This window comes from Pholcus phalangioides, unplaced genomic scaffold (assembly GCF_987345545.1).
Source record: "Pholcus phalangioides strain wild (caught in Gottingen) unplaced genomic scaffold, Ppha-v1.0 ptg000042l_1, whole genome shotgun sequence".
Lineage (NCBI taxonomy): Eukaryota > Metazoa > Arthropoda > Arachnida > Araneae > Pholcidae > Pholcus > Pholcus phalangioides.
The window spans coordinates 26,440,969-26,465,081 of record NW_028301628.1 but is presented as its reverse complement, the minus strand read 5'-3'; the positions used below and the strand labels follow the sequence as shown (position 1 = coordinate 26,465,081).

At 38.6% G+C, this 24,113-nt stretch overlaps 1 protein-coding gene across 1 annotated transcript; it reads left to right on the top strand.

Annotated features, from left to right (window-relative positions):
• The first annotated feature begins 400 nt into the window (after positions 1–400).
• LOC149064706 (uncharacterized) lies at positions 401–17,063 on the top strand. The gene is made up of 5 exons (XM_089255224.1): positions 401–486; positions 8,890–8,943; positions 9,186–9,235; positions 11,008–11,808; positions 12,432–17,063. Exons 2-5 carry the CDS (start codon positions 8,904–8,906, stop codon positions 16,140–16,142), a joined length of 4,602 nt encoding a protein of 1,533 aa, XP_089111350.1. The 5' UTR covers positions 401–486; positions 8,890–8,903; the 3' UTR covers positions 16,143–17,063.
• Positions 17,064–24,113: the final 7,050 nt, after the last annotated feature.

Genomic DNA, 24,113 nt, shown 5'->3' with positions numbered 1-24,113 from the left:
ATGTGACGATGAGATTTATTTCGTAATAAAAAAGGGCCCCCACATAATGTAAGGGTTCCGTCGTCTTTTTCGGTTAACACATGGCCAATGTCCAATGGAGAAAGCTTGGACAAGAGTGTGAATAGTTTTCCCCTTTGGCCTCATTGAACAGTTCCCTCTTCCATCATGTTGCCTTTTTTTTTTATTACTATTTCGATTCTCTTCACTTTCTAGATCATGGAAGTATATATAAAAAACCAGTCGAAAGATGGTTTCATGTCTTCCTTTCGAAACTTTCTACGTTTCTTTTCCTTATTTAAAAGAAAGCAAAAGTGAAGAAGAAGAAGATGATGATGATCATAAGATGAGGGACAAGGAAAAGAGGTTGGATGCCTAAATAAAAAGTACAAGTGGTCCAGAGAACACTTGAGTGAGTGCGATTCTTCTCGAGGAGGAGAAAGTGTCTGGTGTTTATTGAAAGTTTGGACATAGTGTGATTTCCTACAGGTAAGGGTACTTTTGATTTGCTTTCCTTTCTATTTCGGCCGACCTTAGCCATACGGGGATCTTTTAGCGAAAATAATATCTGGGTCCCTTCGGAGGTAGAGATTTCTTAACGGGTCCTGGAATTATTAGTCTTCCATCTTCTGAAGTTATTTCTGTTCTCAATTTCCGAATTTCCATTTATTTTGGAAATTCTTTCTTTACAGAAATTTCACCCAATTATAGAAAATATTTTTCTATTAAATTCTCAATTACTTCTTTCACGAGTTCTGAATTCGCATTACCTCTGGAATTATTACTTTAACGTGATCTGAATTCGTGTAAGTTCTGGAATTATTTCTTTCCGTTGTTCTGAATTCATATTAGTTTTAGTAATACTTCTTTCCCGAATTCTGAATTCAAATCAGATCTAGTTCTGGAATTACTGTTGTTTTTTTAAATTTTTCATTACTTTCAAATATTCTTCAATTCAGAATTTTCATCAATTCTTGTGTTAATTTAAATTTTTATTGTGGGAATTACATCTAATTGTGCGTTCATATTTTTGCATAAATATATTTCGGCGTTCCTGTGCACGCTCTTTTTGGATGCCGACCTTCTTACGAAAAATATATACAGTAGAACCTCATTATAATGGACTAATAGGGGATAAAGGCTGTCCGTTCTAATGAAAGTCCGGTTTATACCAAATAATTCTTACAGTGATGTAATGCAAAACAAGATGTTACCATATCAATGAAAGTACAGTAGTTAGCTATATAAAAAAGTGTTTGTTATATATCAAATAAAAGATAGCCTTCAACATAGGTTGAATTGAAAAAGATGTATACACTGCATTAATCTTAATTTTTTTGGTGATGAGTCATATGCAGCGCATTCATGTTTACGTAAGACAAAACAACGATCGATGTTTAATCTCTTGCTTGGAAATGAAAAGCTCATCAGATAAACAAGCAACCTTTCTTATATTAATACAATTTTTTTAACTGTCCATTATAAGCGACGTCTATTATAATGGGTTCCGCTGTGATGAGGTTCTACTGCATCTGGTTTGAAAATAATGAATTGAAATTAAATATAGACAAAACTAAAATTATGCTATTATTTGGTTCATGTACCATTCCTGTTGCCACTTATTTCTTTGTATTATGTACAGGGAGAAAAATCGCTTTATCTTGAAATAATTCATGAACCATTTATCCTAGAAGTATACTTCCAATTGAAAAAAGCATCCAAATAACGTGTAAACTTCAGATACATCATTCGTACTGCATTGAATATTGAAGGACCAGACACACCCTGCTTCCCATCTCAAGGTGATATCGAAGCGTTCCCGAAAGATGGATGCATCCGGAATTTTATTAAATGAGTATATGTATATATATCTATATAAATCTGTATAACAGAATAACAAGTCCGATTACAGCAGTATAAATCAACGAAATAATTATGATGAATCGTGGTCTAAGAATCGAAGTCTAGATTGATATTGTAGCGTATTTGGCATGTCTTGACTCGATAATAACCAAAGTGCCGTTGGTGGCGATCCATCCGCGTGCATTGGATTGGCACAAGTTGTAGTCGTGTAGGCCGTACAACGACCCAATCGATGCCATGTTTGCATCACATGGAGTCCTGGTCCAAGTCAGCCACGGACACCCTGTGTGTTTTAGCTCATTCTCGGCGCACATTTCTGTTCCATAAGTATCCTACATCATAATTCTCCTGGGTGCGAATAGGAGAGAATTTCATTCATCATTCCCGAAGCTACATCGGCTGACTAGCTTGATTATGGGTGACATTGATTCACCACGTTTACATGTTAAGTGTTTATTGTTTCTCCAATAAAAGTTCGCCATATCAGTTTCGCGAATTTCCAGTACCTCTACGTGGCCGCAAGTTGTAGACTCTCCCTGGTATCAGCTTTACTGGTCTGGAAGGCTGAAACTCAGTAGTCCCCCCCCCCTTTTCTTATCGTGCAGAAAATATAGGTTACTGAAATTATAAATACAAATGCAAGACCACAACAGGCAAAATGCCCAACGAGGTGGCTGCGAAAAAGATGCCCATAACAAGTGTAGATGTCATATATTACTAAAATGCAGCAACCCAATTAAAAATGCAATCACAAAAACTACAAACAATATATATAATATATATACAATTTACATAAAATGTATTTCTTGGTTGTCTTATTCTAAGTATGGATAGCCTCTCGATTTACCCCAACATGTTTCTCGCATTTCTTCTTAAATTGAAATTGAATTCGTATTGCAAGTGGTTGTGTATAGTTATTTAAATAAATAAAATAACTTTTAATTTGGCCGCTCTGTCCGAAGAAACTGAATCTGTGCGAAAGTTGTCGCCTTGCCTTTCCTGAGCGCAACGAAAGGAAAAACTCCACGCTTTAAAGTGCAATATTCTCTGAGTTAATTGAATTCAAAATGTACTGAAAATGAGGGGAAACAACAGCATATGAAGCGTAGATTAAGTTTGTCTGTCAGTTCATGCCGTTCTTTCCTTCATTTCAGCGATTTTTTTGAATTCAAATATCTCAGCGAATAAGGCACTTAAAACCCTGGAATTTCTTCTATTGGGCTCAAACAGGGCAACAACTTTTAACGTTTGGTTGTTTTAGGACAGAGTCACCAAACAAAACGTTATTTTTTTTATTTTATTTTACTTATTTATTTTTACAATCCCTTGCAATATGAATGACGTATCTGAGGTCTACACGTTATTTGGTTTCCAGGATCAACATTTTGAGAGTTATTTTAGAGGAAAGAGGGACTTTCCTATGCACTCGGTATACAGTCAAACCTCGTTAGTGCGTCACCCGGTAAAAACGTCACTCCGCTTAACGGGTCACTTTTTGGAAGTCTCAATTGTCCTCAGGCAGGAACTGGCACAGCTATGGCTTACCCCGTTTAACGAGTCTCACCCCGCTTACTAAATCATATTTTTGCTCTGCCAAGAGTGACTCATTAACGAGGTTTGACTGTATATAGATTTTTTTAATTATTAATTTGTACTAACGTACATATAAATATTTTTTTTTTGGGGGGGGGGGCGGACTCACATGCAGTTTAGTCCCAAAATATTTTGTATTTGTGTTTTAATTAAGTGTGTTACAGGACCGAAACTAGAGGGGGGGGGGAAGGACAATTGCCCGGACGGCAACATTTAGGGTGTGGAAGTTTTAGGTGGGAAAAAAGAACCCGCGTTATAAAATTATCGAATTTTAAAGTTGTTAGGGCGGCAAAAATTCTAGTTACGGTCTTGGTGTGTTTTCTTTTATTCCTAATAATACTCTAACACGCGGATTTACTGAGTTTTTTTTAAACATTTAACTGGCTCCTTACGAGTGGCCTCTCTATGTAGTAATCTCTGTTTAAAATACAATAATTACATATATTAATGTAATTATGTGATAATTATCATAGTTAATTATAGTCGTATGAAAATATTTGTCACGCATTTATCAAACATCTGTGGGTTTTTTTAATTTTGTTTTTGGATGAATAACATTTATACCCATTGATACTTGCTTTAGCCCTCCATTTCCCATCTTTGGAAATTTTTCAGCAATTTCAGCGATAGTTGGCAAATATACTTGCTTTTGACTTTTTTTTTTTTTTTTTTTTTGCTGTAATTTGCAACTTTACTTGTGTTTGACACCTTTTTTTTCCGGCTTTAACTGGCAACATTACTTGCCATCGATAATTTTTTTGGCATTAATTGACAATTTTATTTGCATTTGAAAATTTTTTGAGTGGTAATTGGCAACGTCCCGTATGGATCTCGATTTCCCGTATTTTTATAATGGAAATTATAGGTATTTATATAGGTTACTTTTCTACCGGAACACTTTTCAGATAAAATCCCTTGCAGAGCCGCATTTGGCCGGAGACCCTGATCTACACGCGAGTTGGGAGAAATTCTCATATATTCGTATATAATTAATGTAGATTTTTGTGCATAACCTGAAAATAAGCGCTAATTCTTCTTTTGTAGCAAAAAATTAATGTAACATCGGGCATTAATTGGTGAAGGTTATAATGCATAATATGGGAGAAACTCTTCGGGAGAAACATAGGCGTGTTCAGAATATTCTATTTTATGCTATAAATTTCGTCGTATATTTCATCGTATGTTTCGAAAAAAAAATCCAAATAATTTGTATCATAGCGTAATCCTCTTATACCCGATTCATAAGTGTAACAACCGATGGTTATAACGATGTCTATGTTAATTATGATTATTATCATAAGCAACAATAACTGACGAGCAGATAATTATTTTTAGACCTTTAAAACCATTGTCTCTATTTTGTTTTTGGGGTCAAACGCGAGAGTTTTATTGAGAGATGCCCAAAAAGATCTTGTACGTACCTAGAGAAAATTACATTCTACTTAGGCTTTTCTTTATTCGAAAGTGGTTAATTTTGGTATATCTTTACCTCTATTTATATACATATTCCCCTTTTAACTCTCCGCAAAGAACCATTCCTTCCTGTATTTAAACAGGGAATAATTTATTTTATTTATTTATTTTGTACAGCTTCCGTAGTCTGATAATAATAATGATAAGAAAAAAAAAAGGGACTGACCAGTAATATAATGGAGAAGACCAGTTCGGGACAAGCAAATAATAGTAAATGACTCATATATGCGCGTAATAAAAAAAAAAAAGAAGTCATATACGTTCGAAAATAGTGATGGGCCTATAGACCTGTTAGATAAAAAAAAAAGAGTTTAAAGACGTGACTAACTAACTAGGACCAGTTGATGATTGAGAGACGAGCGGAAAAATGGCTTCTGGTTCTTTGTATGGTCCCGTCCTTTTTTTTTTTATTGCGGGTTTAATTGTGTATTTATGTCACGTACTTTCTTTTCTACTTTGTGGATTGCAGATGATTTGACGCGATACCAGAAATTACATCCGACGTCTTCATCTCAGCACGACCCATCCAACGTGGCGTTGGTTCCTATTTAGGGTGCATTGTCATCCTGTCACGAAATTTCTGACATTTGCAATAACGCATACACGTTTGTATATTGTATATATGTATAGAAAGAAGAGCGGAAATAGAGTGCCTCGAATGCATGGGTTACGACTACCGAGACTGGAATTATAGCTAAAGGGTGGGTTTTCGATGGTTTCAGACCATATCTTTTTTTTTTTAAATGCTTTTGTATCAGGATGCTGGTCTATAACACGGGTCGTTCATACATGATCAGCCCATGGCCCACGGGTACTCAAGCAGCTACCTGCGGCATAAAACTGTTCCACATAACTAAAGTTACCCGTGGCACAGTTCCATATTACTCAAGTGGTCCGCTGTACATTTACAGATCACTTAAATAACCCGCGGTGTGGTCCGCATCACTTAAATGGCTGACAGCGCATCCCTAAATCACTTATGTGACCTACGGCATACTGACAGATCACTTGAGTGACCCGCCATACAAGTTCCAAAGCTTTAAGTGTCCTGAGGTGAAGTTCCTGATCACTCAAGAAACCTGCGGCACACTTCTTTCATATCACTCGAGTGACCCTGCGGTACATTTACAGACCACTCAAGCGACCAGCTGCATATTTACAGATCACTAAAGTGGCATGCGACACAGTTAAGTGGCGCACGGCTGATTTTCACATGATTGAAGTGGCCCGTTGCACATTCCCTGATCGCTTAAAAGACGCGGCATATTTAAAAAGTCACATGATTGGCCCACTTCACATTTCCAGAGAACTTTCGCACCACGCAGCACAGATCACTTAAGTGGTCCGCGAGACGTTTTCAAACCAATAAAATGGTCCGCTCCTTCCTAAAGGTTGAGAACAAATGGTTTAGAGTCGGAGTCAGTTTTATTTGTTTTAAGACTTTTTAGAAATAAAAGATGAATAAAAAAAATAAGCAATCGGCATGGAAAGGTACGGTTTGCGTTAAAATACAGTCCACGCTGCTTAATGTGATCACATCGGGACTCCGAGTTTCTGATAACAATAACCGAATGACATTTATATTCGAGAAAATACTGTTTGCAAGTACGGTGACCATGCAACCCGTTTAGTCGTATGGGACATATGGTAAACGGGTATTGGTAAAACGGGACAACTCAGTTTTTCTTTTCTTTATTATTTTATTCTAAAACGGGACTTTTTCCCCCTTCAAGCTAAAAAATCCTGTATTTTTTTTTTTTATTCAGCTATTGTGAGGCGTTGGAATGGAACTGTAAAATGGATTAGGGTATTATGGATTACCCTTTTTTTTAAATGTACAATCAGTTTCATATAACGTATTCCTTGAGGAAGTCTCTCGGAAAAATGAATTTGAATCTGGTCAGCTGAAAAAAAAACTGGTCAATAACTGGAAACACACAATTTTCCTCCACTATAGGAATGCCATGGATACATGGACCACCGCGTATATTACGTACCGATTGCGACATTGGTACGAAAATGTTTGTTAACAATGGTGAAAGAACACCTTCTTAGCCTCTTACATGAGGATGCATCCGGATAAAGGTAATTTGCAGAGAGAAAAAATAAGTTTGGTTAAACCTTAGCTTCAAAATGCGCAGGAAAAAAAGGAAACATTATCCGATGTATTGGTCCATTCCGTTCTTTGCAGAAGTGATAATAATACCTAAATGATAACATTATCCGTGATTCTAAAAAAAGTGGCGTCGACTGTACTTATCACGACCTAGGATTTTTTTTTTTTTGATAAATTAAAAAAGTTCAAATTTTACTCACAGGTGGTGCTGCAAAACGAAAAACTCGACACAATACACAAAATGCAACACAAACAGTGTATAAAACATGTTTGTGACAATTTGCGTTACATAAAACTACCGTATTTCAACATGAGTACCCCTTTTCACCCGTTCAGATATAACCCGAGTAAAAAAGGGCGCTAATATTGAAATGTGCTGTTTTACGTAACGCGAATTGGCATGAACATTAATTACGCACTGTTTGTGTTGCATTTTATGTGTTATGGTGAGTTTATCGTTCTACGGCGTAAGTGAAATTTAAACATTTTTTTAAAATTTATCAAAATAACTCTAAGACAGTATTTCTCCAAATCTTCGTGGTGAAGGTGAATGCACCGCGGACTCCCTTCAGTAAATATCAATGCTCCGCGGATCCCCTCAGAAGTTCAATTTCGACGACACCCTCCCATAAAATGTAAAATACACTGTTGCATATCATAAAAAAAAATTGAATGAATTACAATATTTCACAGCACCCTACCAACGGGGATCCGCGGACCACAGGTCGAAATACACTGTTCTAGGCCATGATAACTATTTTAGACATGTGTGTGTTATAGAGTAAGCGCTCGACAATTAAAAGAGATACAAAAACCCTAAAAACCCTAAAAATCTCTCACGGTTACGGCCATGCAAAAAGTATTTCGCAGAATTCAAAAATAGCAACATCCACTTCCATTACAAGGTGATCAACTAGCACCTCCTAGAGATAGAAGGCCTCTGCAGTGTTTGCCATAAACGTCATTCAGACTATCTAGCAAGTACGCCACATTTTGAAACACAGCATCCTATTTCGTCTCTGCTTATTTTGGCGTAGAATCTTCCCGATTGGCTCATAAATACTGATTAGTGATTGGTTGTGGGGCATAGAAATCGCCAATTCTTAGCCCGATCATTTCTTCCCCTCACAATGATGATACTGGCACGAGCACGGAATTTTTTCCCCCCGAATATTGTGAGGGAAAATGGACTACTTATTGACGTCACAAGCAGACTGCGGAGGCCCTCAAGAGCATCACGGGCCCTCGGGCCGAATGATATTTCTGAGGCCCTACTTGGCAAATTATTCGAAATTTAAACCGAGTCTCATTTTTGTGAGGCCCCTTTTCGCTTGAGGCTCCCGGGCCCATGCCTTAAGACGGGACTGGTTGAGACCGTAACCACGAGAGAGATAGGGTTTTGTTTTCGTATTCATTCTCGAGCGGATATTTTCAGATGGGCCCGGGAGCCTCAAGAGAAAGGGGGCCTCACAAAAATGAGACTTGGTTTAAATTTTGAAGAATTTGCCAAGTAGGGCCTCAGAAATATCATTCGGCCCGAGGGCCCGTGATACTCTTGAGGGCTGCTTGTGACGTCAATAAGTAGTCCATTTTCCCTCACAATATTCGGGGGAAAAAAATTCACTGCTCGTGCCAGTATCATCGTTGCGAGGGGAAGAAATGATCGGGCTAAGAATTGGCGATTTCTATGCCCCACAACCAATCCGTTGTAACACCTGCATCTCTTTAATTTGATTTTTGCTGCCGCTAGGGGGCTCGTACATCGCCATTATGTCCACAATTTATGTGGTTCTCCGTTTATGTATGTTCTTAGTTTTGTGTCTTATTTATTTTTTTATCCGTTTCAGTGCTTTTTTCAGAGATGGCAAGACCTGGTGATGCTATTCAGGGACTTATGTACAGTAAGTGAAATTATTGCACAATGATATATGTCACACACACAATGAAATATTACAATAATATTCGTATCAGTCGATTAATGTACTGTAAATGCTACATTTTTCGAATCATGATATTTTCATTTTGTTTTAAGTTCATTGAAAAATTTATGATTGCACGAATTAAAAGTTAAAATTTCATGCGATTTTTTTTAAAATTTAAAAAGAAAGCGAACAATTAAATATCGGAATGAATTTTTTTGCAGTTTTCATCGCCATCTCTTTAATGATTGAAAGTACGTCATCGGCACCAAAGGTGAGAAAATTTCTTCGAACATTTAAATGATTAAATTTAGATTGTTTTATCAAAATGATGCTGTACAACAAAAATGCTTTGACAAAAATTCAGCATCCTTTAAAGCGGGTAATATCATTTCAGGAAGGGGCGTGCTTGAAAGGACCAGGATAATGGTAGAAGACACTAGGTACTATGTTGTGAGACTTCTCTTAAAGCTGGGTCCAGACCTCCCGGCTTTATGATACGGGGGATAGATCCGGGGTCACTGTTGGTCTGGCTACACGATGACGGCAAAATCAATACACTAAAAATCACTTAAGCCACAACTCAGAAACAAGTTGTGGTTGTGGTTTCAGAAAGAAAGGGGACGCACCACCATGCGGATCTCGATAGGAAATTGCTCCGGCAACCCTAGTGCGAAAGGGAGAATCTCCACCACCCCCCTCCCTTTGCGTGGGTGGCGTCAGAGAGAGGTGAAAACCTCACTGAAAACGTAGGAAAAAAAAAGATTCATGAATAAGAATAAATTGTCAATTATTTCCGTAGTAAGTGATTTAATTCAAAGGAAAGAAAAGGATTAGTTACTCAACAATGTATATTCCATGTTGAATTGAAGATCCCGACTAGAACACAAGGCAATATCTTTAGATCTCTCAGCGCTTCTCTCAGCGGCGTAGCGCTGCAGGTTTCTTACCCTCAATCGGCTTACAGGAAAGATATTTAGAGAAAGAAGGTATGAACTCCTTTAAACTCGGTTACAACGACACCAAAGATTCCATGAAAGGTGAAAGGTTGTCGTTATAACCGAGGTGTCGTTACAACCGAGGTTGAAGTCATCAAGACCTTTTCTGATGAAAAATATTCAGACACAATCAGAAACTATGCATGAAATTGTTATTTTATTATGATTACAGTGATCATATATATTGGATCGATAAAATTGCGAGAAATAAGGATCACACGCACATGTGGGCATCACCAATTCTCGCGATAAATGACGCCAAATGTCGGCAGGATCACCAAATATTGCATATTGATGACCTCTCGTGAGAAATACAGAGCTACACCTGGTTTGCAGTGGTTTAAAATACAGTTCACGAAAAGAAAAAAAAAATTAACGTTCACAAGAAACGTTTGTACACATAACACAAAATCACATAAACGTGATCAATATTTATAATTACAGTCATGTTCATTATAACACCAATTACAAATCATTTTCATTTCCAATGATAGAAAAAAATTGCGAATTAAAGTAAGATGAAAAAATGGGACATTTTTATTTTAAGAAAAACAGTTGGTGAGGGCAAAATTACAGGAAAGAAATACGGAAATGTCCCGTATACGGGGCATGTTAATGAGCAAGTCAGATCGTCAAACATGTAATAAATATTTTCTTCAACATTAAGGCATCAACAGACAAACAATGTTTCAATATGAATAGCTTTAATTCTTGGAATTTCTAAGTAAACCAAAATAAAAATGGAAGCAAAATCGTCCACAAAGTACCGTTGTATCCGAGATTGTGTTTTTTAACGACAGTGTAATCAAGGCTCATTAACATCATTCTTTATGAGAATCAGTCGGGGCCACAAATTATTGATCTTGCAATCAATTTTTCGTTAGAAACGAGTCGTTATAAACGAGTTTGATAACATATCCCTAAAAACAGGGTGCAGTTTTTGTACTCTATTCATATTCTAGAGAGAGGGATATGGCTCTATGGGGATAAAAATTTGGTTATGTGTCACATGTTGTGCCAGGTGCTGAATAGAATTTTTTCTTTACAGGTTCCCCGTGCGTGGAATACCGGAAGAGTTAGTGGCGTCACAAGAACGAATTCAGTCTCGTCCGGTGGACAGTCAAGAAAAACCACGTTCACGTCCAGTGAAGTAACCGAACAACGAGCGTTCAGTCCCGATTTTCCTGCTCAAGGTTCGAATCAAGCCAGCGGGTCAAGGTCGACAGGGATCAGCAACCAACCGGCGATTCAAGACCAACGAAACACAGGTATCCAGTCTTTCGAACAGCAGAAAGACTATGATTATTCGAATGAAGAGAATATATTTGGTATCCTGCCACTAGATGACGATAGTTCGGGCACAACCGCTGACGAAGGAGTCGGAAACATATTCCCGGTGCTTCCACCAACTGACAGTGGCGGGACCTTCGGTAACAACAACAACAATTTACCAGGTACGCAACCTATCTCCAACACGGGGAGTATCAGTGCAACGAATAGAGGTGCTGGAAGCGCGTTCGATCAGCCTCAGGTCGTACGAGGAACAGCAGCTAGGCAGTCGCCGCCTTCGAGGGACATCGGTACGCCCGTACTCGTATCCAGGACCCAAGGAGACCAATTCGGTTCACAAGATGAAGGCACGGGGGACCGAACTTTCGTGACGGATTTGAAACCTAACGGTGAGGATGACCAACAGATCAGAGATCCTATTGAAATGCTGAAGAAATCTGTTCCGGGTGAACCTGGAGCGGACTATCCAATCTTATATCAAGTCCCGGAAACTTCATTCGACTGCAAGCAACAAGATTTTCCAGCTGGGATATATGGTGACGTTGATGCTGAATGCCAGGTAATGACAAGTTTAGAAAAATTCATGAATTAACATCCCCTACAGTATATTGGAATACCACAAACTTTTAGTTATTATTTTATTTATTATTATTATATTCACATGTTGATCGTGTTAAATTTATTTTTCCCTAAAAACAACACGGCATTAGATCTTCATTACATACATCGACCCCGAGTGACTCTTTTCATACACAATTCATCCAATAATACTGGAAGAACTAGAGAAACCGCGAGACACCCAGGCTCTGTCGCAAGAAGCAACGATCCAATAATACTGACAAAAACCTGCAAACCGATATCCTATACCCAGATTTTGACAGGATACCAAGCATTTGACAGATTGCCCCATCATAAACTTCTACCCAAACTCCAGAACCTTGGCCTACGGGTTAAATTGCTTAAATGTGTGGAATCCTTCCTTAGTTACAGCAGCCGGTTTGTCTGTGTCAAGGGCCAAAATTCTTCATTCATTCAGGTTACGTCTGGCGCACCTCAGGGTTCAGTCCTCTCCCCTTCTATTATTCTTAATTTATATTAAGGGGTATACTTAAGTCCAACAATATCGCATATATTGTTTAAAAATATTGCATATGTTGTTTAAATAAATAATTTCCATTGCAGGCATTCCACATCTGTCAAGCTGGCCGTGATTATAAGTTCCTGTGTCCAAACGGCACCCTGTTCAACCAGATGTACTTCGTGTGTGACTGGTGGTACAACTATAACTGTACCGACACACCTCTGTACTACTCCCTGAATGTCAATATCTATCAAGACGTAGACGATTCCGTGGCGAACAGGATCATGACCGGCGTCATCAGCAACGACCGTCGACAATTTCCAGCTCCGGCCGGGAACTTCCCTCAGCAAATGGCCCCTAGGGGTGTCTCTTCGAATGCTGGATCACCTTCTGGGGCTTTTCCTGCAGTCGCGACGTCATCGGGAGATAACGGACGATCTTCATTCAATTCGGTCGCTCCAGAGAACGATAACTATGACAACGGTCAAAGTTTTTTCGCCGGGAGTGTTTCAACGAGTCAGGGATCGCAAGGCCAACCATCCCAAGAAAAAATCCCAAACATCAATGATCAAGGAATTCCACCTTCATCTGGTTTCAATTTGTTCACTGATGCACCTGACATCAGTAATCAAAGACCTTCGGCGATGTCTGGAATCAGAGGGCCAAGTTCGGTTCCTGAATCAGGTAGGACCATCGTTAGAAATCAATTCTCTCAGACACAGGATTCGTTTGAGCAATCTTTTCTCAGTGAACAGAGCGAAGACTCTAATTTAGGCACTAATCAACAATCGCAATCAACCAATTTCGATCAGCAATACCCGAGCGTAAATCCCACTTCTGCTGCAGCTGGTGAAAGTGATACAACAAAATTTAACTCTGATTTTTCAGCACAAACCTCTCCTAATCGTGGTAATTTCAACATCCAACAGCAGCATGTCACCAATGAGTTTCCGAACCGAAATCCCACCGCTTCGAACACATTCCCACAAGATTCTGGACGAGATTCCGGTACCGATTCGTTTTTCGTCACCACCGGGACTTCGACGAATGTCGAGGATTCACAAATAGCTGGCTTTGAACAACAAGTCAAGGATTCACAAATAGCTGGCTTTCAACAACAAGTCAAGGATGTCGACTCGTTTTCGGGGGCGATTACTGGTCATAGCAGCCGTGTAACAGATGGCTTCGTCAACATTTTAACTACACCTATGAGTTCTAGTACGGTGTCACCTTTCGCTAATCGATCTCCATCATCCGCCAGAGTGGTCACGAATTCCCCAAGCGTTTTTATGAGCACCAAGCCTTCAAGACATCAAGTTTCTCGAATAACCCAAGCACACACGGATGTCAGAAGTTTCTTCGACGACCAGCAGACGGGAAATCAAAATTCAAGAGTCAACACCGTGACAACATCTCCTCCAACAATCAACACTATAGCCAGCAACAGACCCAACAGGGTTCCTACACGTACTATCGGAGTTAAGAACAATAATCAGGGTTTTAATACTGTTAATCGCGTAAAAGGAAACAGAAACACACCCTCAGTTCCCCAAAGGACTATAGTTCCAGGAAATCAAGCCTCAAACACCGGATTTCTTTCGAATCAGAGAGATACCACAGGTCTCAATAGCAACAGCAGCAGCAGTAGAGTAATCGGTGTCCAAAGAGTTTCCAAACCGAATGTTGATTCTACTGCGGGTGAGGGTGTTGGTGGTCGAATCAAAGGAGGAAATAGAGTTGCTAGCAGTCATCCAGGAACCATTAATAATCGTAACAGAGGTCTGAATACTGGTCCGAATGTTGACAGGGCTCGACTCAAAAGTACCAGTGCTTTTCAAGGAAGTGACATCGATAATAATGCAGCAACAGGCAATTGGGGAACACCATCCAATACAGAAAATAGCAATAAGAGAATTCCTAACGATGGGTCCGGATATCGAGTGAAAGGCAATCCCGCAACTACCAGAAACCAAAATTTCGGTGGTACTCTCGCACCAGAAAACAACTCTCAGAATTTCGGTAGCAATCAGGGTAGCGCAGGGCTCGCTGGCATTCAGAAAAATCCGAATAATGGCAGGACGAAGGGTAACAAGGCTAGTACCGGCACTGGGATCGCGAACCCATTCGATTCTGGAGTTACCAGCTCACCAATATCATTCGGTAACCAACAGACATCTATCCCGGTAAGACAAACTCCCGCGCATTCTAACTTCAATACTAGCCCTGTCTCACCAAGACCGAACTTCGGGAAAAGAAATCCTGGGAACACGGTTAATCAAGTGTTTAATACGAATGGATTCCAGCCTTCTTTTGTAGGGGATTCGGAAGGGTCCAGAAGAACTCCGAATCCACCTAGTTTCGAAAACTCACGGAATCCAGGGAATAACCCGCAACCCAATACGTTGCCTGACAGGAATCAAGGTAATGCAGCTTCATTTGCAGGTCAAAGTTTTCCGATAAATAACGATCAAGTTCGTCCTCAAGGACCACTTCGGCATGACGCAAATTTCGGGTTCGATCAACAACAGCAGCAGCAGCACATTATCGGAGACGACAATTTCGAAAATGCTTTGCCACAAATCAATCCTTTCAACCAGGACCAGAATTTCGTTCCTAACGGGTACCCCGTGCCCCAAAACCCCGCTGTCCCACCACAACACCAAAATAATTTCCAAGGGCAGGGACCTTGGCAACAAAGTGACCAAGTAGCACCTAGACCAGTGCAGCAACCTTCAGCGATTCCCACGGATCCAGTTCAGCAACCTCTTGAACATTTCGAAGGGAATCTGCAGAACCATGTGCCACAAAACCCCGCTGTCCCACCACAACACCAAAATAATTTCCAAGGGCAGGGACCTTGGCAACAAAGTGACCAAGTAGCACCGAGACCAGTGCAGCAATCTCCAGCGATTCCCACGGATCCAGTTCAGCAACCTCTTGAACATTTCGAAGGGAATCAGCAGAACCATATGCCACAAAACCCCGCTGTCCCACCACAACACCAAAATAATTTCCAAGGGCAGGGACCTTGGCAACAAAGTGACCAAGTAGCACCGAGACCAGTGCAGCAACCTCCAGCGATTCCCACGGATCCAGTTCAGCAACCTCTTGAACATTTCGAAGGGAATCAGCAGAACCATGTAAACAATCAACAATTTAGAGGAAATGATCAGCAGACCAGATTCGAGCAGAGACCGATCAATAATTTCCGACCAATCATTAACAACCCACCGGCCGATCCGAATTTCATCTCGCAGAACGCGGTACCTAATAATTTCCACAATGGACCCCAGAACAATAATGGACGTAGGCCATTCCATGGGAATCAGTTTCCACACGGAAATAACATGCAAGGTCAAGATTTCGATGTAAACGATGGACGTTGGAATGAAAGACCAAACTTTGCACCACCAACCGGTGGTAGTTTCAACGGCGATCGACCTCATTTTACGATCGACAATCCCAACGGACAACCATTTAACCAAGGTCAATCAGGTGATTTCCGACCCGATCATAGTATCAGACCCTTCAACGACCAAACTTCTCCACCCAATGGACACGACCGTAACATAGCTCAGTTCAATATCAACGTGGAAGACGGCGAATCACGCTATTTTCAGCAGCCACAGGCCATCCTCCATGACTTGGATTTTTTGTCTCAAGGGTCCGAACCAAATAGTCAAGAAGTTCAGAGTCAAGGAGAAGAACTCGAGTCCAACGACCAATTAACGACAGAATCTCAGATGCCGTCGTGGTTGGGTTCTAACTCATGGAAGCCGATATTCTCCAACTCTCAGCGCCAGAAGACGTGATCGACGCGATTTCTATCCTACCAGATATATAGATAGATACAGTCAAACTCGGTTATAACGACCTCGGTTGCAACGAAACTATAACGTTGATAATTGGTGGCCTGGATCTCCACAGAGAACAATGTTAAATGAACCTTGCTTATAACGTCGATGAAAATACCACGAACTCGGATATAACGACACAATTTTTGTCATTGCATATGGCGTTTTTAATACCTAACAAAAGGGGAAATTATTTTTGAGAAGTTTGGTGCTGCTAATTAACATGGCCGTATACGGAACATTACTTATTTCCCCCCCCCCCGTAATTTCGCCCATTCCGACTTTTCCCATTACAACAATGTTCTGTTTTTCTTTAGAATCAGAGATGAAGAGGTATTTTTCACAACCTGTATAAAAATGAATTTTGCCATGTTAATCCTCACCTCCCCCCCCCCCCGTGAAATACATTTTAAATCACTGCATATTTCCTAGTATTGTACTTCTCACCTATAGTAATTCGTTATCCATATTTGGTGATTTCTCTCGCGGTTAGTAATATTTCTGGTGAGAAGTGGCGATATCTCGTATTCATGATCCCGCCCCAATTTATCATTTTCTCTCGATGAAATATGGTCACCTCCCAATGATAATGAAATGTCAGCTTCTTGTGCATAGCATTTAATTGCATCTGGTTAAATTTTTCGTCGAAAAAGGTCCTGAAAACGGCAATCTCCGTTTCAACAACACCGCGGTTATAACGAGATCGTCGATGTCGTTATAACCGAGCTTGATTGTATATAGCTATTCCAAGGACGATATTGGTAAATGTGACAGATGTATTATTTCGTCATAGTTCCTTTTCTAGTGTGTAATTCTCAAAGTCTTGTAAATCAGGGCTCGTGTATGTATAGTGAAGTGTAAATAAACTTTCATTGTTTGAAAAGAAAAAAACAGAAAAGAAATAGTCATGTTTTTTCTTCATCACGAAATCATCACCTAAATGACCTAGAAATCTCACCACGGACTTTGCGAGACATCTCTCGAGGTCTGAACTTAATCAAAACTACCATACACGGGGGGTGCTTAAATATCAATGTTTTTTTTCTAATGGTTAAATGAAATTGTTATGAATACATGGCTAGAGCAAGCAAATTTCCCTAATAGGTGGTTGATAAAAATTTACAGGGTGTCCCAGAGATCTCTACTATGATGACACAGACGAGTGACACTATACATCAAGAGAAAAAATTTATTCAATGGAACTCAGAGTCTTATTCCTTCGAGGGATGCATGCTTTATTCTACTTCAGGGAAGTCGCAAAACTCTGGCAACCTTGCTCACAACATTGGGGAGTGCCCATCAAAACCTGATGGTCATAACCATCATTTTACTAACAAAAATATTGCCAGAATTCTTCAATTCAAGTATTCCTTGGGGGAAATAATAAACCTTTAAAATTAATTACTATATTGGTTTAGAGCAGAGATCGACCAATAGATAGCGAGCCCTATTTTGGTTGATCGCGGAATAATTTTTTCTGGAGATCCTTCTTTGAAAATCCTTATTAAAATAAAAATTCATGGAAGCATGAATTCCGAAGACATTTGCAGTTTTACTTATCCAACCTAATAAAAGATAAAACTAAATTTTTCAGTAGAATTTTGGTTAATAATAAGTAGTAAATTAAATAGCAGAAGGACTCGCACCATAAAGCGAAGACGATCTTTGATAAGCGAAAAAATCAAGAAATAGATCGACAGGTAAATTTGGGGTATCGACCCCTGGTTTGGAGGTACTGTACTTCAGAAAAAATCCATAAGGTATGGTGAAATGATGAGGTGACAAGGGCTGTAATAATAAATTAAATAATAAATAAATAACACACCACAAAATCCGAATGTGGTGTGTTTCGCACCGAAGCAGTAAAAGCAACGTTACGTATGCATTACTACAGCATGGTTTCACGCGTTCGGATAGGAAAATTTTTGAGAAGAGGCAACTCGAATAGCGTGGTCGTTCAGTTCACTTTCGTAACTTCATGTTCACTATCTTCTTCGATGACTGAAAATCGTAGTTGGAGTCACCATCATCCAGCCAGGCGTGTTGTGAACATTACAACGTTTTAGCCACTCCCTCGAGGGCAAACGTTCTGGACTGTGGAGCGCGATACTGACAATAACGTCTACATTTGTCCCGGTAAACAGTTAATATTTTAGTTAAAATTCACTGGGAAGAAAACTCGAACATGCATCTACAAGTCCGAACTTGTCGATCTGTAACTCTCACTTGTTTCGTTCCCTGCAAAACTGCATCTTAGTTTAGCCTTGGACGTTGAGGTGAAGGACATTGCACTTGTAACCTGAGGAGAGAAAATAATATCGGCTCGCGAAACAATGAGGTCTCTGACTTCAGGTCCAATGTAGTTGCTCATAACTGGCTGGCACATACAGTCGGTCCCTCTTAATCGGGACAACGGATAATCTCTGACGCCACGATTATACTGATAAAATTCTTTAGAAACAAAATTTCTCCCATGGAGACAAAGTTCAAGTTCCCCTATTAATGAGTTAATTTTAACCCCCCCCCCCCCCTCCGCTTAATCGAATATTGGAATTCACACGGCAACTGTAAATACACATCAACCACTATACACATAATACTTTTATTAAATGAAGCATGCAAAAATGAAGTAAAATAAATGAACACAGTTAAAATTTATGAAAAATCCAGAATTGGTGCCCTGTAATATCAAAATTATCTTCAGTACATTTAATTATTTAATTTAATTTTTGTTCCTCATTTATCCGACCATAGAGGACGCTAACTTTTCAAGTAAAAGGAAAAATCTGCTCAAAAGACATGGTTTCGTGCCATGTTTTGAAAAAAAAATTACGCGAAAATAAAGAATTTCTGTTCATTACAAAAAATTTGGGTGAAATTGAAGAAGAAACGGAAGTTTGATCAGAAAACAGAAGAGAAAATCTAATTTCGACTTTGTCCACTAACTTCTATTGCAATCGTTTTATGCTGAGAAGCCAAAAATATATCAATTAGCCTCGTCGTGATTAGGCAAAACACAGGAAATTGCCAAAGATTTTGAAAACTCCGAAAACATAAAAACGTACGATATGTTAATTATAATTTCAATTTAAAATTTCATTTCCGTTGATTTTATTTCCGCAGCATTGGGGTAATTTTCTTTTTTTGAATTCATTTCGTCCTATATAGGCCTATACCACACTATATATTCTAGCTGCGCCTTCGGACAATAATAATATATTTCATAGCCAGGGACCCTTTCATTTGACGAACCAAGGCTGCGCATTATTAAGCAACATTTATGTAATTCTAGCTGACATATAATCAAATACTTAATTCAACTTCAGAAAATGAATCAAGATTACATTTCTAAAGGCGTGGCTATTAAATTACAACGAGTTCAAAACTTATTTTTAGCAATTTCCATCATGAAGCAAAGAAACTGATATCCGCACAATTCAACGGGTGTTCAAGGAAAACTAGACTTCCCTTTCATGTTGAAATTTTAAAACTGTATTAGAATTCATACGGGCAATGAACGTATCAAAGCCTCACCTTATAAAATTGAACGGAGTTATATTCCAATCATTATTATTTTGCAAATATTCAAATCAGAAAAATGCAGCCTGGATTAAACAAGATACGTATGGCCTACACCCACTATTTATATATTTATAGTATTCGTGTATAAAAGCTTCAGCGGTTATTGCACTTCGAAACAAAAACTTTTTCTTTTATACCTAAAAAGCAACACGTAAATATATTACCTGTATATATAGCTATTAAAATATTCAGGTCTTGACCTTGCGAAAGCGTTTGAGACCTTTAAGATGAAGAAAAAAAGGTCGTTCTCATCCCAATCTGGACTTGTCTGGCGAGCTTCTAACTTACTCTTACTAGAAAAAGCCGCGTTATAAAGTAGAATATAGTCTACGAGGGCAGGCAATGGCCAGCAGCTACTTGTGGTCATTCATTTTTTTCAAAGAAAAGAAATTAAATGGCTTTAAGAGGAAGAGAAAAATTTGTTTTTATTGTTTAGGGTCATCATGGACGATGGTTTTTCTTGTGTTTTTTGGGGAGAAAAAAACGTGTTTGTACAAAGTATTGTTGTTAGTTTTTTAATTTGGAGTATTTCCTTTGTGGGGGAACCTGTTTCAATGAAGTGTTTTTTCTGTAATTTTAACTGTGGATCGTGCGATTATCTATTTTTATACTAAAATTAAACGTTATCTGATTTGATTTAGATTTTGATTTAAATGTTATTTTTTTGAAAGATTATACTATGTAGAAAAAGAAACAAAAACACTTTTCTTTGTTCTTGGGTAGAAGTTGTCATTTCTATGTCTGCTCAGCCCGAATAATTATGAAAATGATGATTATTCTCTTTAAACTCTCTCTTTTTGCTTCATTGGTAAAGGGATCAATATATTTGTGAATTGGTCGTTTACTGTTGCCTGATTGGAATATTTGAACCGACAAATAGGGAACGTTTTGCATTGATAATCATTTTAAAAACTGCAAATAACTTTCAGAACATAAGCCACGCGTCTAGACATTTCACAAAAAATAAAAGTAGCGTTGAATTGAAATTTTAAATTCAAAAAATGATGGGATTTTTTTCCATCTTTATTCTCCTACATCCTTGATTATGTCACGTTTTAGGCCAGGATTGCACTAAGTATGATGAAAGTATTTTTAAATAAACTTGAAAAATGATGCAACCAATACATATCGGTTACATTCGAGCGAATGAAACCAATAGACTTATTAGTTATCTTTTTTTTTTTAAGTTTTATAGAAGATCTTTTTATCAAACTTTTACAGTGTATTCCCGCCCTTAGCTCCCAAAAGTAATCTCCGTGATATTTTCGATGTTCTCTCTCTGACATAAGTAGATGAGCTCTAGTCGAGAATTCTTTGGTGAAGATGCTCTTTTGAGTAAGCACTTATGTGCTTAGGGTTTTTATACCCATTTACACCTATTTTTATGGGCATTGTATAATATTATATCATGTATATATATATATAGTTTTCATAATTGCATTTTCAATTATGGGCTGTATTTTGGAAATAAATGCATTCCTATTTGTTATGGGCATCTTTTTCTGAGCTACTTCGTTGGACATTTTTCCTGTTGTGTCTTGTATTTTTATCAGTTCTGAAATTATTTGTATCAGTTCTGAAATTATTTGTATCAGTTCTGAAATTATTTGTATCAGTTCTGAAATTATTTGTATTAATTCAGAAATTAGTTCGTTCTTAGTCCTGAAATTAGTTCCTTCATTAGTTCTGAAATTAGTTCCTTCATTAGTTCTGAAATTAGTTCCTTCATTAGTTCTGAAATTAGTTCCTTCATTAGTTCTGAAATTAGTTCCTTCAGTAATTATCAAATTAGTTCTGAAATTAGTTCCTTCAGTAATTATCAAATTAGTTCTGAAATTAGTTCCTTCAGTAATTATCAAATTAGTTCTGAAATTAGTTCCTTCAGTAATTATCAAATTAGTTCTGAAATTAGTTCCTTCAGTAATTATCAAATTAGTTCTGAAATTAGTTCCTTCAGTAATTATCAAATTAGTTCTGAAATTAGTTCCTTCAGTAATTATCAAATTAGTTCTGAAATTAGTTCCTTCAGTAATTATCAAATTAGTTCTGAAATTAGTTCCTTCAGTAATTATCAAATTAGTTCTGTCATTCGTTCTGATATGTTTGCATGAAGTTATTTTGAAATTACTCCTTTCAACAATTCTAGAATGAATCTCCTCGTGCGTTGAAGACCCCATGGGTAGTCATATATGTATACTGTATATGCAGTGAAACCTCGATGTAAGGATATTCTGCTGACCCCAGAAAAATATTGTTGTAGAGGGATCATCATTATATCGAGGGGCGTCATCCTCACCGTGCCGCAATTATGGTGCTACAGGCCATAATTGTTTTTTTCCCCTTTATTTTCCTGCAAAAATTTCATGTTTGCCATAAGGTTCGACAGGCGTTGGCAGAATTGACTCTTGGGGGAAAGGTTTCATTTCTTTCTACTTTAGTTTTTTTTTAATGTCGACTCAACGAGCCCCCGCCCCCGTTGCGTATGCCAGTGGCGATAGCAATAGTTAAAATTACTTTGAACGGAAAAACATAACATGGCAATTGAAATTTCAATCACTAAAATTAGAGAAAAATATGTATCGTATCCGTATACCTATAACATTTGAAAATACTTATAGAGAAACTTTTATATTGTCGTTATACAAAAGTTACAACTTTAAATTATTACCCAGCGTTTCATGTCATATTGCAGAAGCACTAGATTTCATTATTATAAATTGAATCACTAGATTTCATTATTATAAATTGAATCACTAGATTTCATTATTATAAATTGAATCACTAGATTTCATTATTATAAATTGAATCACTAGATTTCATTATTATAAATTGAATCACTAGATTTCATTATTATAAATTGAATCACTATTACTGAATTTTAGGATTAGGGTGCCTGGAGAAAAAAAAAAGAGAGACCAAAAAGTATGTGTCTGAAGTCTAGACAGTCGACAGGTCCTCAAAAAGGGGACACGGTGGTTGTCAGAAAACCCACATTTAACCGGGGGCGGATCGGGGCGATGTGTTGAGAGGGACCGAATGTGTAAGTTCGTTGGATCGTCCCGTATTTTACGGGAGACACAAATTTTTCCTTATTATTCTGCTCTTGGGAGGACAGATATAAACGATCTCCCCTCCTCACCCCTGGATCCGTGCCTGAACGAAAAGGCAGGCGTTTTTAGTCACGAATGAAGCCGAGGCAGATATGTTCAGCTGCGAATGGATTAGAGCAGTGTTTCCTTTTCCAGACTATGCCCCACCAAAGCATATCAGAATTCCAGATGTCCCCTGTAATTTTTCTGAGGGTAGGCCCCCCCCAACATCGCCGATGAAACTTCATAGTTTCATAACAAATATTTTTACTTTGCCTCCTTATATTTTAAAACTAGGGATCTTCACCCCCCCCCCCCCCCATTTCTGTCTACTTTTACTTAGTCAAATGCAGTGATTCTCTCGCGCTCTTTCTCTCTCTTGATCAGGGTTCCTCGCACAGGAGGTCCGTGGACCTTATCCTACTGGCACAAATTTTTCGAGGAACACGAAGCATTAAGAACCGTTAATCAAACCCCTTCCACTTAAAGAGAGAAACGAAAAGAAGAAAGAAGTCATGAAAAAATTGTTTCAAAATTTGAACTGATATAAAAAATGAAGGGAGTTCAGAAGGTTCCACGTCTTACAGAAAAACTCAAATCGCCCCTCTGTAGGGCGTGGGCCCGACGTTGGGAAACAGGGGATTAGAGGCAGACATCTTCAGCGGCGAGAGCACACGAAGTAGATATCTTCAGCTGTGAATGGAGTGCTGTGGGCAGGCATATTATTATCATAATATAATTAATGAGTTGGGACTCCTCGATCTTAGCGAGGAAATGAAACTCACGTTGGCTGAGAGTGCAGGGGAAAAAACGGGCATTAAAAAAAAAAACAGGGATGGCGAAAAATACAGGGAAGTTGTGGGTCATGCGATCACCCTGCTGTTAAAAAAAAATATTGAAATTTTCAGTGATGGGGGGGGGGGCGGCAGAATAAGGTTTCCCTCCTTCGACAAAAATCCTAGCTACGGCCTTACTGACACAGAAACTTGCTAAGAAATTATTTTTTACGTCTGGGTTTTAAACTTTCTCTTATAGTAAATTTGACAGCACTGATGGAACAACTGTATAAATCCTTTATATCTAAAGTCAGAAATTTAATTTTATCTGGTGGTACCTGTACCTCAGAGACCTCCACAGGTACCTCCACCATCAAGAATACAGGTACCTCAACAGAGGTACAGGTTATTCACAACCTTCGTGTTGTGCGACAGGTACAGTCGCACCGTGCCCTGCGCTTTCTGGGGCCCCCGCTCACGAT